Here is a 13,093-nt window from a genome sequence, read left to right on the forward strand (position 1 = left end):
TTTGAACCCACTCCAACGTATTAATGTCTTTAAAATGTGGTGCCTAAAATGGAATACAGTATTCAAAGTGAGGTCCAACTAGTGCAGAGTGCTATTACTTCTCATGGTGTGTACTCTGTGCCTCTATTAATGCATCCCAACAGTGCATTAGCTCTTTTTTTGGCAGCCTCATCATACTTCTGGCTCATGTTCAGTTTGTAATCTACTGTGATCTAGATTCTTTTAATCCATGCTGCTGCCAAGCCAAATCTTCCCCTCCCCATTATGTACTTTTGCCTCTGGTTTTGTGTTCATTTTGTATCTATGTGCAGGACTTTACTTCTGTCTCTGTTGATCTGCATCTTGTTGGCATGGGCCCAATGATTGAGGTTGTCGAGATTGCTTTGAAACTTGATTTGGTCTTCCAGGGTGTTGGCTAACAGTAGTACAATCTAGTCCACATTTTTCCACAAGGGTATCATGAGAGACTTTGTCAGGTATTTTCCTGAAATCTAGGTACCCTATGCCTATGGCATTTTCATGGTTATCAGATTAGTCACACTATCAAGAAAGGAAGTCTGGCATGAGTTTTCTTGACAAACCCACATTGGCTCTTAGAAATCACTGTATTTCCTAAATGCTCACAGACATTCTGTTTAATAATGTGTTCCAGGACCTTCCCCTGCTTTTATTGGTATATAATAAAAATAACAATACAATTACAATGAAAACAACAAATTCAGAAAAATACCAGAATCTTTCCAGGTATTGATGTCAAGCTAATCTGTCAGTAGTTTCCTGGATCCTCCTCTTCCCTTGTTTAAAGATAAGGGCAACAGCTTATCTACAATCCTCTGAGATTGTATCCAGGAGAGTTCTCAAAGTATCCAGGAGTTCTCAAAGATTAGACAGACACTAGAAAAATACTGTTTGGAATAATCACCTGACTTTGTAATTTGAATATTTAAAGCTAATTTCCAACTTTTGTAATGGGAGTTGTCTATGTTGATTTGAATATATTTTTCTCCCTTAGTGTTGATCACATTACCATTCCATCAAGGTGTGGGAAAGGTGTATTACATCGAGTTTCAGAAGTTTTTGACTGTTGGTTTGAAAGTGGAAGCATGCCTTATGCCCAAGTACATTATCCATTTGAGAAGAAGAGAGAATTTGAAGATGCTTTTCCTGCTGACTTTATTGCTGAAGGCATTGACCAAACCAGAGGATGGTAAATATTTGTTCCATTGACCTATGTAAGATTTTATATTTGTAGAGCATTTGTTAGTCTAACTTTAAAAAGTGTTAAAAATCATTTGGCTTGCGTGCTCACTTATATAACTAATCAAGCTTTGGACATGAATTCTAATATCACCACTATTTATTTATAATCACTGTGAACATAGACATCTTGTAATCCCTTTGTGCAGGGACCATCTATAGTCGACAGTACTACAGTGAAGGGAAACTTTGTGGATTACTTCCTAGTGAGGGGTCAGGATGCAGGAGAAGGAGTGGATTGGGATTACAGTATAATGAAGGAATTGCTTCCTCTTCCTGTATCCTGCTATGTGCAAGGAATTCTTGTTTGTAGGACAGTGAGCTCCTGAAATCGCATTGGTTCTCAATGTGGAAACTGAGATCTTTGTATCTCAGTCATGTGGTCCTTGTCATGGCACCCCAAGGGGTCACTTGGTTAATCAGATTAGATATCTGGTAGCTGTTTGGCTGCTCCCTTCTGAGAGCTGCCTCTATCAGCAGTCATTCTCTAGGTTGTTACTTTAAGAATTGGTGTCTGAGTGTCCATGTTCCCCTTTTCCTCCAGTCCTTTTTGTATAGTATCTGTTAGACTAGTGGTTCCCAATGCCCATACCTTTGCCACCTATCTTGTCATCTGTGGTGGGTCAGGGACATTCTGCAACAAGGAAGTTGAAGGGTGAAATGGTGGGCAACCTGGAAGTTGCTTCATTGTCACACCAGCACATAACCTTCATCATTGGCTGTGTCATGGTTCTCACTGTGGGTCATGATCCACCAGTGGGTCATGACCTACCAGTCATGACCTGATTTTGGACCAGGCAACTGCAAAGTGATCTGGTGAGATGTGATGTGGCATGGCCAGTGAAGCAGGTCATGCATTAGCATGACCCAGAAGCTACTTCTAGGTCACATGTCATATTGCCCTGCAGCTTCCTGGTAGTGGTGGGCCGGCAGCACATCAAAAACTGGGAAACAGATTGTAAGTCTGTGGGTTTCTATTGTTTTTTGTTCTATTGTGTTCCTTAATCTTTGTACGGAACTAGAAAACGTTGGGTGCTAAAAAGTATTAGTAATAGTTCCAGTTTTTACTCATGGGACTAAATTTATAAAAACATAAGAAGAGCCTTACTTGGTCAGACAAAAGGGACGTAGAGTCCAGCATTCCACTTTTAACAGTAGTCAACCTGATGCCTCCAGGAAACCCAATAAAGGGCATGATGTAATCTTTTCTTTTTATTTTTCCAATGCCTCTTGTTCAAAATCTTCCCTTCTTCCTTTTTCTGAAGACTATATTAGTTTAACAAAACTTTTCCTAATATGACACATTTGATAATTCTGTATGTGAGAAAATGGGAGTTTCATTTAAGACACACAGTACATAGTTTTCCTTAGATGAGATGATGTATTCAGTGGTCATGTAAGAAAAGCAAGTCCCAAGTGAAAGATGATAGGGGTATGTTTGTGCACATGCTTACACACCCACCCCACGAATTTGAAGTCACTATGGCACCATCTTAAGCAACATTCACAAATGTTACATAAGCAGTGGTAAAGATGCACACCATAAAAGGAGGAAAGATTCTGCATTATAGATGTTGCTCCGTTCTGTTGGGTGCCATTAGGAATATTCCTTTGACATTGTAGTTCTGGAATTAATACTGTTGTATAACATAGTTTGCTGTGGTACTAGAGCCTTGTAATTAGGGAGGTAATACAAGTTAAGACTTTCACAAGATTCTGCATAATAAGAGTACAATTTTGGACAGTGAGCACTCTCAGTTCTTTCCTTTTCAACGTTTTCAGGCTTTTAAATGTGCTAGAATGAATCAGTTCAGTGTTCTTAAAATATGAAGGCCTGCAAGAACAGCAAGCCTGCTGCGTTGGCATTCACCAGCTGGAGTACTGCCTGAAACTGGGTGTTAACTGTCACATTGTTTTTCAGGTTTTACACTTTGCTGGTGCTGTCCACAGCTCTTTTTGGGAAACCTCCTTTCAAAAACGTCATTGTAAATGGCCTAGTTCTTGCCAGGCAAGTATTATACTTTGTTCTTTCCTGAGTTCCTACCTCAGCTGTAAGCTGCAAATGTTGATTATTTCTGTGTAGTTCTTGCTTGACCATCTAGCTATAGGTGAGTTACCATTAGTATTAACTTTTTTTAATTAAACCCTGCTTTTCTACCTCAAAAAGGAATTATCTGAGGTGCACAATTCTTTCAGAAAAGAGCCTGGATTAAATGTCTTCAAGAGTGGGATAGAATGAAATACCAGGCTCACCTTGAACAGACTTTGGGTTCAGTTTGTACGCATAAGAAAAATTATGATTATTTCTCCTCTTGTTCATTTTGCAGCATTCTCTTGTAGAGATGTAACCTGGTTTGGTAATGGACCAGTACTTTCTGTCAACAATGGTGGACTGATTTCCTAAGAGAAGCTGGGAGTGAGTGAGACCACTTTTACAATTGCATCCCTTGTTATAGTCCCCATGTTCATTTCTTTTCTAGTGATGGGCAAAAGATGAGCAAACGGAAGAAGAATTATCCAGATCCAGCAAACATCATAAATTCTTACGGGGCTGATGCACTGAGGTAGGAACCTGCAGTCTGGTTATCTCTTTCTCATAACATTTGTTAGCCTGTTGCTTTAGGACAGCATTTATCAAACTGTGGGTCAGGACCTGATTACTGGTGTGTCTTGCAGAGCCTCCAGGGAAAACATGGGCAGTGGAAAGATTACTAATTACCTGAAGGCTGGAGGCTATTCAAAAATCAGATACCTGCTAACTGCCCTACAACGAACTGAGCTCCTGTAGTTTGCAAGCCTGTGTAAATATAGGGAGATGTATGTTCGAGCGTATTTTTTCTGGTGTTTTTTTCCAAATCCATCAATGACAGGTAGTGGGGGTAGGTGAAGGGCTGGTTCACATAACTAAGCCTAATTCATTAGGGCTGCCTCATTATGAGAAATGAATTGAGTTTTTTTGCTAAACAAAATATTATTTATAAATAAAAATATTTCTATCTAGATCACCCCTTTTTAAAAGTCTCATAAAGCTAGGTGGCATTTTTAAAAAGTGGATCCTGGTGCTAAAAAGGTTGAGATATGATTGAAAAGTGCTATACTGCTTTAGGGCATATCGAGCCAAAACTTTCCTGTTTGCTTTAATTCCTGTGATCCTATTGGTGCTGGGACCTAGACACTAGGGGCCCTGGGGCAAAGACAGCACTGGTACAGCATTGAGTACCTCTACAGTACCCCCTGATGTTGCATTGTTTACTGCAGTGGTTCTCACACATTTAGCACCAGGACCCACTTTAGAATGAGAATCTGTCAGGACCCACCAGAAGTGATGTCTTGATTGGAAGTGACATCATCAAGCAGGGAAATTTAACAATCTGAGGCTGCAATCCTACCCACACTTACACAGGAGTAACTCCCATTGACTAACATTGTTAAAAGAATATATGTAGTAGCTTGTTAAAAGTACAGGTCTATAACATTTCCCCAAATGCAGTCACAATCCATGGTACTATCAAGTCTAATATATTAAAAAATAAAATATTGAAATGAATGGGGACCCACCTGAAATTGGCTCGTGGCCCACCTAGTAGGTCCTGACCCACAGTTTGAGATACACTGGTTTACCGCTATTGAGGGTTCAGGGGTTGGCTGGCCAGGTGGGCCCACAGTGTCCAACCAGGCTGACTCCTGATGCCAGCACTTTCTGTTCTTTGCACATTGGCAGCTCTGTACATATTTTTCTTCCTACCAGGAGTGTGAGCAAATTAAAAAAATTAAAAACTCCATAATTAGACAACTTCACACACCCTGAACATTTGTGACATATAAAAAGGGAGAGTGTGCTGAGAAACCTTGAGATATCTTGATGAGACTGAAGTAGTCAAGATGGTTAAAAGGTCAGGAATAACCTTCCCGCATCACTTGCCATTCTTGTTCCTGTGCAAAGCAATTCAGTGTGTTTAGCTGTTTGCTCTTGAAACGTCTTGTAAATTTTTATGCCAGTAAGATCATGGATGAATTTAGGCAGAGTGCGTTAGAAATGATGTTGGTTTAGAATAGTGTTAACTCCCTTTTTAAAAAGATGTCTAATACTACCGTGTAAATTATAAGAGTGTCTATACCTATTTTAAGGGACTGGAATAGAAGAGATCTCTTATCTTTAAATTGTGTGAAAATTGGTTGTTGTGCTCACTATGAAGGATTACCAATTTAAAAAATAGCTCTGTAAGTAACAAGTCTCTGAGGAATTTGAGAACATTCTGGTGTGAATAGCTTAGAATATAGCTTTTCCCCATTCCTTTGAAGAGCGTGCAATTTCTCTTACATATTTCTGGTAGAATAAGATATTTCATGTCACAGAGTTCGGCAAATTTATTTCCTTTTTATCTAGATGAAAATCTCCAGATTTCAAGAGCATTCATTATTGTCCTAATTTTTTCCAACAAGATGTTTGCCTACTGCCTGCCTGATATGTGTACACTAATGTCTTATTTATACGTACTCCCACACACAATGCAAAACAGTGCATTCAAAGTTCACTTAAGGAGAGAGCTGCAGTTCAGTTGTCTGAACTTATCTGAAGTGCTTGATGTCAAGCGCTTGATGTGTTCTGTTTATAGAATCAGCTACTTCTGTCTTTCTTGAGGGTTTTTCCTCTCTGTACTGAGCTAATTTAGCTTCTGCAGAAAATACTTTCTTCCCCAATGCAAATTTCAAGTACATACCACATTAAGCACATAAAAACATCTTCTTCTGCTTACTGGTAAATACAGTGATTTTGCACATTTAAAACTGCTTAAAGAAAATGAATGAAACCCTAAATGAAAGTATAGGTTACTAGTACTTACAGGCGGTCCAACCGTAATGGCATTGCCCATGCCATGGTACAGCAGTGCTGAAACAGCTGCCACTGTATCCCGTGGGGTCAGGGAGACAGCTGGAGGTGTCCTTGAGTTAAAGGAACATTTATTCCCTTACCTCTTGTCAAGCGCTGGCAGTCTCTATGGGTCTACTCAGATCTGGAAAGACTCAGTTGCTGGCCCAGAACCAAGTAGCCTCATGTAGGGCTTTCAGGCCCAGAATGGGGGATCGGATCTGGCGGCAACCTTTGACCCCTCCCGGGCCTGACCCATCCACCTTCTTTGCCCTCTCCGCACCCTGGAATGCCCCTTCGCATCCCAGTGGCAGACCAGTGGCACTGACTGGTGCGGAGGCCCAGCACCCGCCTACAGCAGCCTCCATGCCAGTGCCTCCCTCTTTTTGGCTTACAGCGCTTCTGCAACAGCCGTCTCCTGGGCAGTATGATAGAAACTAGCATTGGCATGGGGTTGGATCAGGCTTCTTGCTGTTCTTTTGAATTGCAGTATGGTTGGTGGGCCACCAACCATTGATCCTGGGCTTGAAGCTCTGGCTTATCACTGCGCGCACTTTAACAATTGTGTAGTAAGGCAAGTTTGCGAGACCTAATACTGGACCAGTGCCCGTGCTAGCTCAGTGCTGGGCTAGCACTGGGCAGGCACCTGGCTTCCATCGCTTGATGGTCACACAGACTGCCGAGCCGTGGTAAGGTAAGTGGGGCAGGGGGAGGCGAGGAGGAGGCGTTGTCAGAGGGAGGGAGTGGGGAAGGAGGCGAGTCCAGTGGAGCTCTGCTCTGCTCCACCGGATCCAGAGCGTTAGTGCAGAGCTCGGCGCCCTACACAAACGCTCTTCGAGAAGCCCCATTGTGGGGCTACTTCCCTTACCTGGGAGAAGGGGTCAAAACCTTCTCCTGAGGTGCCACCTGCAGCTGCCTTGGGTGTATTGGATGCGGCAGCAGCCGTTTTTGGTGCCACGTGCCACAGGAGCGCAGGATTGGGCTGTTAAGCTACTACTGTACTTAGTCAAAGTTTCTTGGTTAAAAATTTTGCTTTATGCCAGTTTGCTTTGTCATTTTTTTAATGCTAAGTTTCATTTATCATTTAAAAACACTGCATCAAAGCAAGGTTTATTGAGGATTTTTAAAAATTATGCCACTTTTCAGTTCCACATGATGCTACACAACTGCACATGATGTTCAGGACATATTTCAGAACATAAGATGAAAAGAAGTGCGCAGGGTAGAGATGTGAAGGCCCCGAAAAAAACTGGAAAAATTCCGAACAAAACCGGTTGATGACACTCACATAACAGAAGGGCAGTCCAATCCTAACCTGCCCTGGAACGGACAGGCCTGCCCTGCATCCAAGGCAGAGTTGGGGCTAGTTGCAGCTCAATCCAGAGCAAGGAGAATTGCTTCCCTTTACTCTGGGTAAAGAGGCAGCAGCCCCAATGGGGCTACTTGGATCTGTGCCACCTTAAGAGCTCCAGAGGGACCAAAGTATCTCATTACTGGAAGGCTGAATGAATACAGCCTTCAAAATTTCAAATTCTGCTGCATTTCTGTTACAGTTTAGGGCACTGGTTCCCAAGCTTTTTAGCATCAGGACCCACTTTTTAAAATGACACTCTATTGGGATCTTCCTAGGTTTTTTTTTTTTTAAAGTGAAAAAAAATTCACCTTACCAGCTGCTCCAGCCTCTGTTTTTTACATCCTTTTTACTATGGTGGGGGGGGCACTTTTGCGAGCATTTGTTAAGCTCCACATTCATCAAATCAGGACCATTCTGATGGCCTTTTATTCTGCTATACCTAGCCTTTGATATGAGCAGAGACATGTCTGTCTACGCCCAAGTAAATGTGCATATTCTGCTCCATTACAGTTTCCATATGGTTCAATATATTTTCCTTGTCAGCTTGTGGGGGGGATGACTTCCTCCTGGAATGTTTTTTGGGTCCTGCATTCATCGGATCAGGACCTTTCTGGTGGTGTTGAGTTCCTCCAGGCCTGCCTTCAAAATGGACTGTGCCATGTTGGTCTATTCACAAGTAAATATGCATGTGCAGCTCAGTTTTACTCTCCATAGGACTCATTACATTTTCTTAGTCAGCTCATCAGTGTCGTGACCCACCAACAACTGGGTCATGATCCTCTGGTGAGTCTCAGCTCATAATTTGGGAAACACTGGTCTTTTGCCTGTAATGGGAATAACTGGCACATATCTGTATATTGCATGTACCCCTCATTCTCCTTGTAACATGTGAGAAGCATGCTTTAAATAAAATTGAATTAAATTAACACAAGCTTCCTACTGCAATGTATTTCTCTTGCCATATTAATGAAACATGTTTGATACTTGACTCGCTAGTCTGGTAATGTGTGTAGAGGGGTCTTGACCACTTATAAATTAAGTACATCCAATATTATAGATTTATTATAGACCCACAGAGGCTCATTGAGACTACATGTTCTTGTTACCTCTAGGTTAGACTACTGTAGTATGCTTTATGTGGGGCTGCCCTGGAAAGCTATAACTATTGCAAATGCAGCAGCTCAGCTGCTAGCAGGGAGACCTGCTGGGATCTGATTTGCCACAACCTTGCTTGTGGTAAATAAGCTTGATTTTTATAGCCAGCCTGCCTGCTTCCAGATCAAGTTCAAGGTACTAGTATTGTATTGGCAACCTTCAGTCTCGAAAGACTATGGTATCGCGCTCTGAAAGGTGGTTCTGGCACAGCGTCTAGTGTGGCTGAAAAGGTCAATCCGGGAGTAACAATCCCTTCCACACCAGGAGCAAGTGCAGTCTGTCCCTGGTCTGTCTCCCTGGCTATGGGCCTTCCTTCTTTGCCTCTTTGCCTCAGACTGCTGGCAAAGTGTCTCTTCAAATTGGGAAAGGCTATGCTGCACAGCCTGCCTCCAAGCGGGCCGCTCAGATGCCAGGGTTTCCCACTTGTTGAGGTCCATCCCCAAGGCCTTCAGATCCCTCTTGCAGATGTCCTTGTATCGCAGCTGTGGTCTACCTGTAGGGCGCTTTCCTTGCACGAGTTCTCCATAGAGGAGATCCTTTGGAATCCGGCCATCATCCATTCTCACGACATGACTGAGCCAACGCAGGCATCTCTGTTTCAGCAGTGCATACATGCTAGGGATTCCAGCACGTTTCAGGACTGTGTTGTTAGGAACTTTGTCCTGCCAGGTGATGCCGCGAATGCGCCGGAGGCAGCGCATGTGGAAAGCGTTCAGTTTCCTCTCCTGTTGTGAGCGGAGAGTCCATGACTTGCTGCAGTACAGAAGTGTATTCAGGACGCAAGCTCTGTAGACCTGGATCTTGGTATGTTCTGTCAGCTTCTTGTTGGACCAGGCTCTCTTTGTGAGTCTGGAAAACGTGGTAGCTGCTTTACTGATGCGTTTGTTTAGCTCAGTATCGAGAGAAAGAGTGTTGGAGATCGTTGAGCCAAGGTACACAAAGTCATGGACAACCTCCAGTTCATGCGCAGAGATTGTGATGCGGGGAGGTGAGTCCACATCCTGTGTTTTCTTTAGGCTGATCATCAGTCCAAAATCTTGGCAGGCCTTGCTAAAACGATCCATGAGCTGCTGGAGATCTTTGGCAGAGTGGGTAGTGACAGCTGCATCGTCGGCAAAGAGGAAGTCACGCAGACATTTCAGCTCGACTTTGGACTTTGCTCTCAGTCTGGAGAGGTTATAGAGCTTTCCATCTGATCTGGTCCGGAGATAGATGCCTTCTGTTGCAGTTCCAAAGGCCTGCTTCAGCAGGACAGCAAAGAAAATCCCAAACAAGGTTGGTGCAAGAACACAGCCCTGCTTCACTCCGCTTCGGATGTCAAAGGGGTCTGATGTGGAGCCATCGAAGACAACAGTGCCCTTCATGTCCTTGTGGAAGGATCTGATGATGCTGAGGAGCCTGGGTGGACATCCAATCTTGGGTAGAATCTTGAAGAGGCCGTCCCTGCTGACCAGGTCGAAAGCCTTCGTGAGATCTATGAAGGCTATAAAGAGTGACTGTCGTTGTTCCCTGCATTTCTCCTGCAGTTGTCTAAGGGAGAATACCATATCAGTGGTGGACCTGCTGGCTCGGAATCCGCACTGTGATTCTGCATGTACCTGGAGCCTCTTTAGTGCAACTCGGGCAAACAACTTTCCTACAACGCTAAGGAGAGAGATGCCACGGTAGTTGTTGCAGTCACCCCTGTCACCTTTGTTCTTGTACAGCGTGATGATGTTTGCATCCCTCATGTCTTGAGGTACTTCACCTTCTCTCCAGCAGAGACAGAGGATTTCATGCAGCTCAGTAGCGATGATCTCTTTGCAGCACTTTAGGACTTCAGCAGGGATGCTGTCTTTTCCAGGTGCCTTGCCAAAGGGAAGGGAGTCCAGGGCCACATGAAGTTCTTCTAGGGTTGGTTCACTGTCAAGCTCCTCCAGCAAAGGCAGACACTCAGTGTTGTTCAGCGCTTCTTCGGTGACTACATTTTCTATGGAATATAGCTCAGAGTAGTGCTGCACCCGGCGTTCCATCTGCTGCACCCGATCCTGGATGACCTCGCCTGTAGCAGACTTCAGAGGGGCAATTTTCTTCTGTGTTGGACCTAGGGCCTGCTTGATACTGTCATACATCCCCTTGATGTTGCCTGTGTCAGCTGCTACCTGTATCTGGGAGCAGAGCTGAAGCCAATAGTCGTTAGCACATTTCCTGGCAGTCTGCTGGACTTTGCTGCGAGCAGCTCGGAGGACCTGCAGGTTGTGCTCACTGGGACAGGCCTTTTTTTGTGTGCTGCTTGAGCTGCTTGTGTGCTTTTTTTTTGTGTGCTGCTTGAGCTCTCCTCTTTTCCTCAATGACTGGTGTCAACTCCTCAGAGTGGGCTTCAAACCAGTCTGCCGTCTTGTTGGTCTTCTTGCCAAATATGGACAAGGTGGTGTTGTAAACGGCATTCTTGAAATGTTCCCATCTGCTGGATGTGTTTGCGTCGGCCAGGCCTGGAAGAGATTCCTCAAGCGCTCGTGCAAATTCCTCCACTTTTCTCTGATCCCGGGTCTTGCTGGTATCAATGCGAGGTCTTCCTTCCTTTTTCGTGTGATACAGTTGCTTTGTTTGCAGTTTCACTCTGCTGCACACCAGGGAGTGGTCAGTGTCACAGGCAGCACCCTGATAGCTGCGTGTGATCTTGGTGCTGGGAAGGCTGGAGCGTCTGGTGAGAATCAGGTCGAGCTGGTGCCAGTGCTTTGATCTTGGGTGTCTCCAAGAGACTCTGTGTTGGGGCTTCGTGTTGAAGAACGTGTTGCTGACACAGAGACCATGATGACAGCAAAACTCTAGCAGGTGTTGGCCATTCTCGTTCATCTTCCCAATGCCGAACTGACCTAAGCAAGTGGGCCACGAACTGTTATCAGCACCAACTCTAGCATTGAAATCGCCGAATATGAACAATGGCTCTTTTACGGGGATCTTCTTGATAGTGGTGGCCAGGTCATCATAGAATTTGTCTTTGGCTTCTGCTGGAGACGACAAAGTCGGTGCATAAGCACTGATGAGAGTGACAGGTCCTGCTGATGACTGAAGCTGCAGGGACAAAATTCTTTCACTTCCCACAGTAGGTGGGATGATGGACTTCAGCAGGGAATTTCTGACTGCAAAGCCAACACCATGTTCCCTGGTTTCTTTTGGTGGTTTTCCCTGCCAGAAAAATGAGAAATTTCTCTCCTTGACAGATCCGGAATCTGGAAGCCTTGTCTCTTGAAGGGCGACGATGTCCATCTGCAGTCTGCTCAGCTCCATGTCGATGACAGCTGTTTTGCGTGCGTCGTCTATTTCTTGCAGGTCATCAGAGAAGCCAGGTGTCATTGTCCTAATGTTCCAGGTGCCCAGCTTTAGGGCAGGAGTTTTCTGTTTTCTGTTGCATGGTGCAGAGTTGTCAATCCGCTTGTCGGTTTTCACCCTAAACTCCATGCACCCCGTGAGGTTAACGGACCGTGGCGAGGCAGCACCTTACTGACTGGGGACTGCCCAGCTTAAGGCGGGCGGTAGCTGCCCAATGAGATGCAATGATCTCTCCCACCGTCGGAAGCAGCCCCTGGCATCACGCTCTACGCCAATCGAGCGAAGACTTATAACCGGTAAACTGCTGCTTCCCGTGTTGTGCCGACGCCGTATGGCGAAGTTGGAGTGTCCTCTCCAGTGCGTGAAGCCTGGGTAAAGAAGGCATGGAGGATAGGCTGTTACCCATGCAGCAAATCCCCCCTCTCCACATCGCTGGAATGGTCCAATGGAAAGGCAGAAGCCAATACGGTTGGTTCCAGCAGCGTCGCAGGAGTTGCCAGAACGTGACTGTGTTCAGCCATGAACTGCCTCAGGGACTCCGGCTCCTGATTTTGCCTTGTGGTTGACTCCTGAAGCCTTTTCCACAACTGGATATAGCCACAAGGCAGTGGAGGTTTGGGATCAGAGTTTTCCTTCTCCTAGATGAGCTGCTTTCCCCCCTCCCACCCCGGATCCTCTGTTTCACTCGCACATCACTCTTTCCAATTTCCAAGTACCCACAATGCCCTCCCCCCCGCACCAAGGTACTAATGCTTACCTTTTAAGATCCTAAAAGGTCTGAGACCTGGATACTTATATTCTCCCTTATGCTGCAATCTTATGAAGACTTATAAGAGTCCCTTGCTTTGGGAGCCTGGTTTATCAGACATATGACCAAGGCCTTTTCAGTGGTGGTGCAGGTTCCCTGGAATGCACTTGTGGTTGAGGCCAGACAAACTTCCAGTCTATATGCATTTTAATGGCTGCGTATAGTCACTGAATGACTATATGGCTTTTTGAGCAAGTGATTCATATTGGCTGATTTGTGCTGTTTCACTTTTGTGCTTTATTTATGATTATTATGGTTTTATTGATTTGATTGTGTCTGTTTTATACCACCTTGATATTTTTGTGTTAGCTGCTTTGTGTCATTTTAAAAGGGGATT

General features: G+C 44.6%; 1 protein-coding gene across 3 annotated transcripts in view; it reads left to right on the plus strand.

Moving 5' to 3' along the window:
• Positions 1-13,093, plus strand: part of IARS1 (isoleucyl-tRNA synthetase 1) — a 130,144-nt gene that overhangs the window by 72,739 nt on the left and 44,312 nt on the right. For all 3 annotated transcript variants that reach the window (XM_066618229.1, XM_066618230.1, XM_066618231.1), the window contains 3 exons: positions 1,013-1,207; positions 3,179-3,265; positions 3,738-3,821. In XM_066618229.1, coding sequence (XP_066474326.1) covers positions 1,013-1,207; positions 3,179-3,265; positions 3,738-3,821 — 366 coding nt within the window. The remainder of the gene's footprint in view (positions 1-1,012; positions 1,208-3,178; positions 3,266-3,737; positions 3,822-13,093) is intronic.

This window comes from Tiliqua scincoides, chromosome 2 (genome assembly GCF_035046505.1).
Source record: "Tiliqua scincoides isolate rTilSci1 chromosome 2, rTilSci1.hap2, whole genome shotgun sequence".
In the NCBI taxonomy this organism is placed as follows: domain Eukaryota; kingdom Metazoa; phylum Chordata; class Lepidosauria; order Squamata; family Scincidae; genus Tiliqua; species Tiliqua scincoides.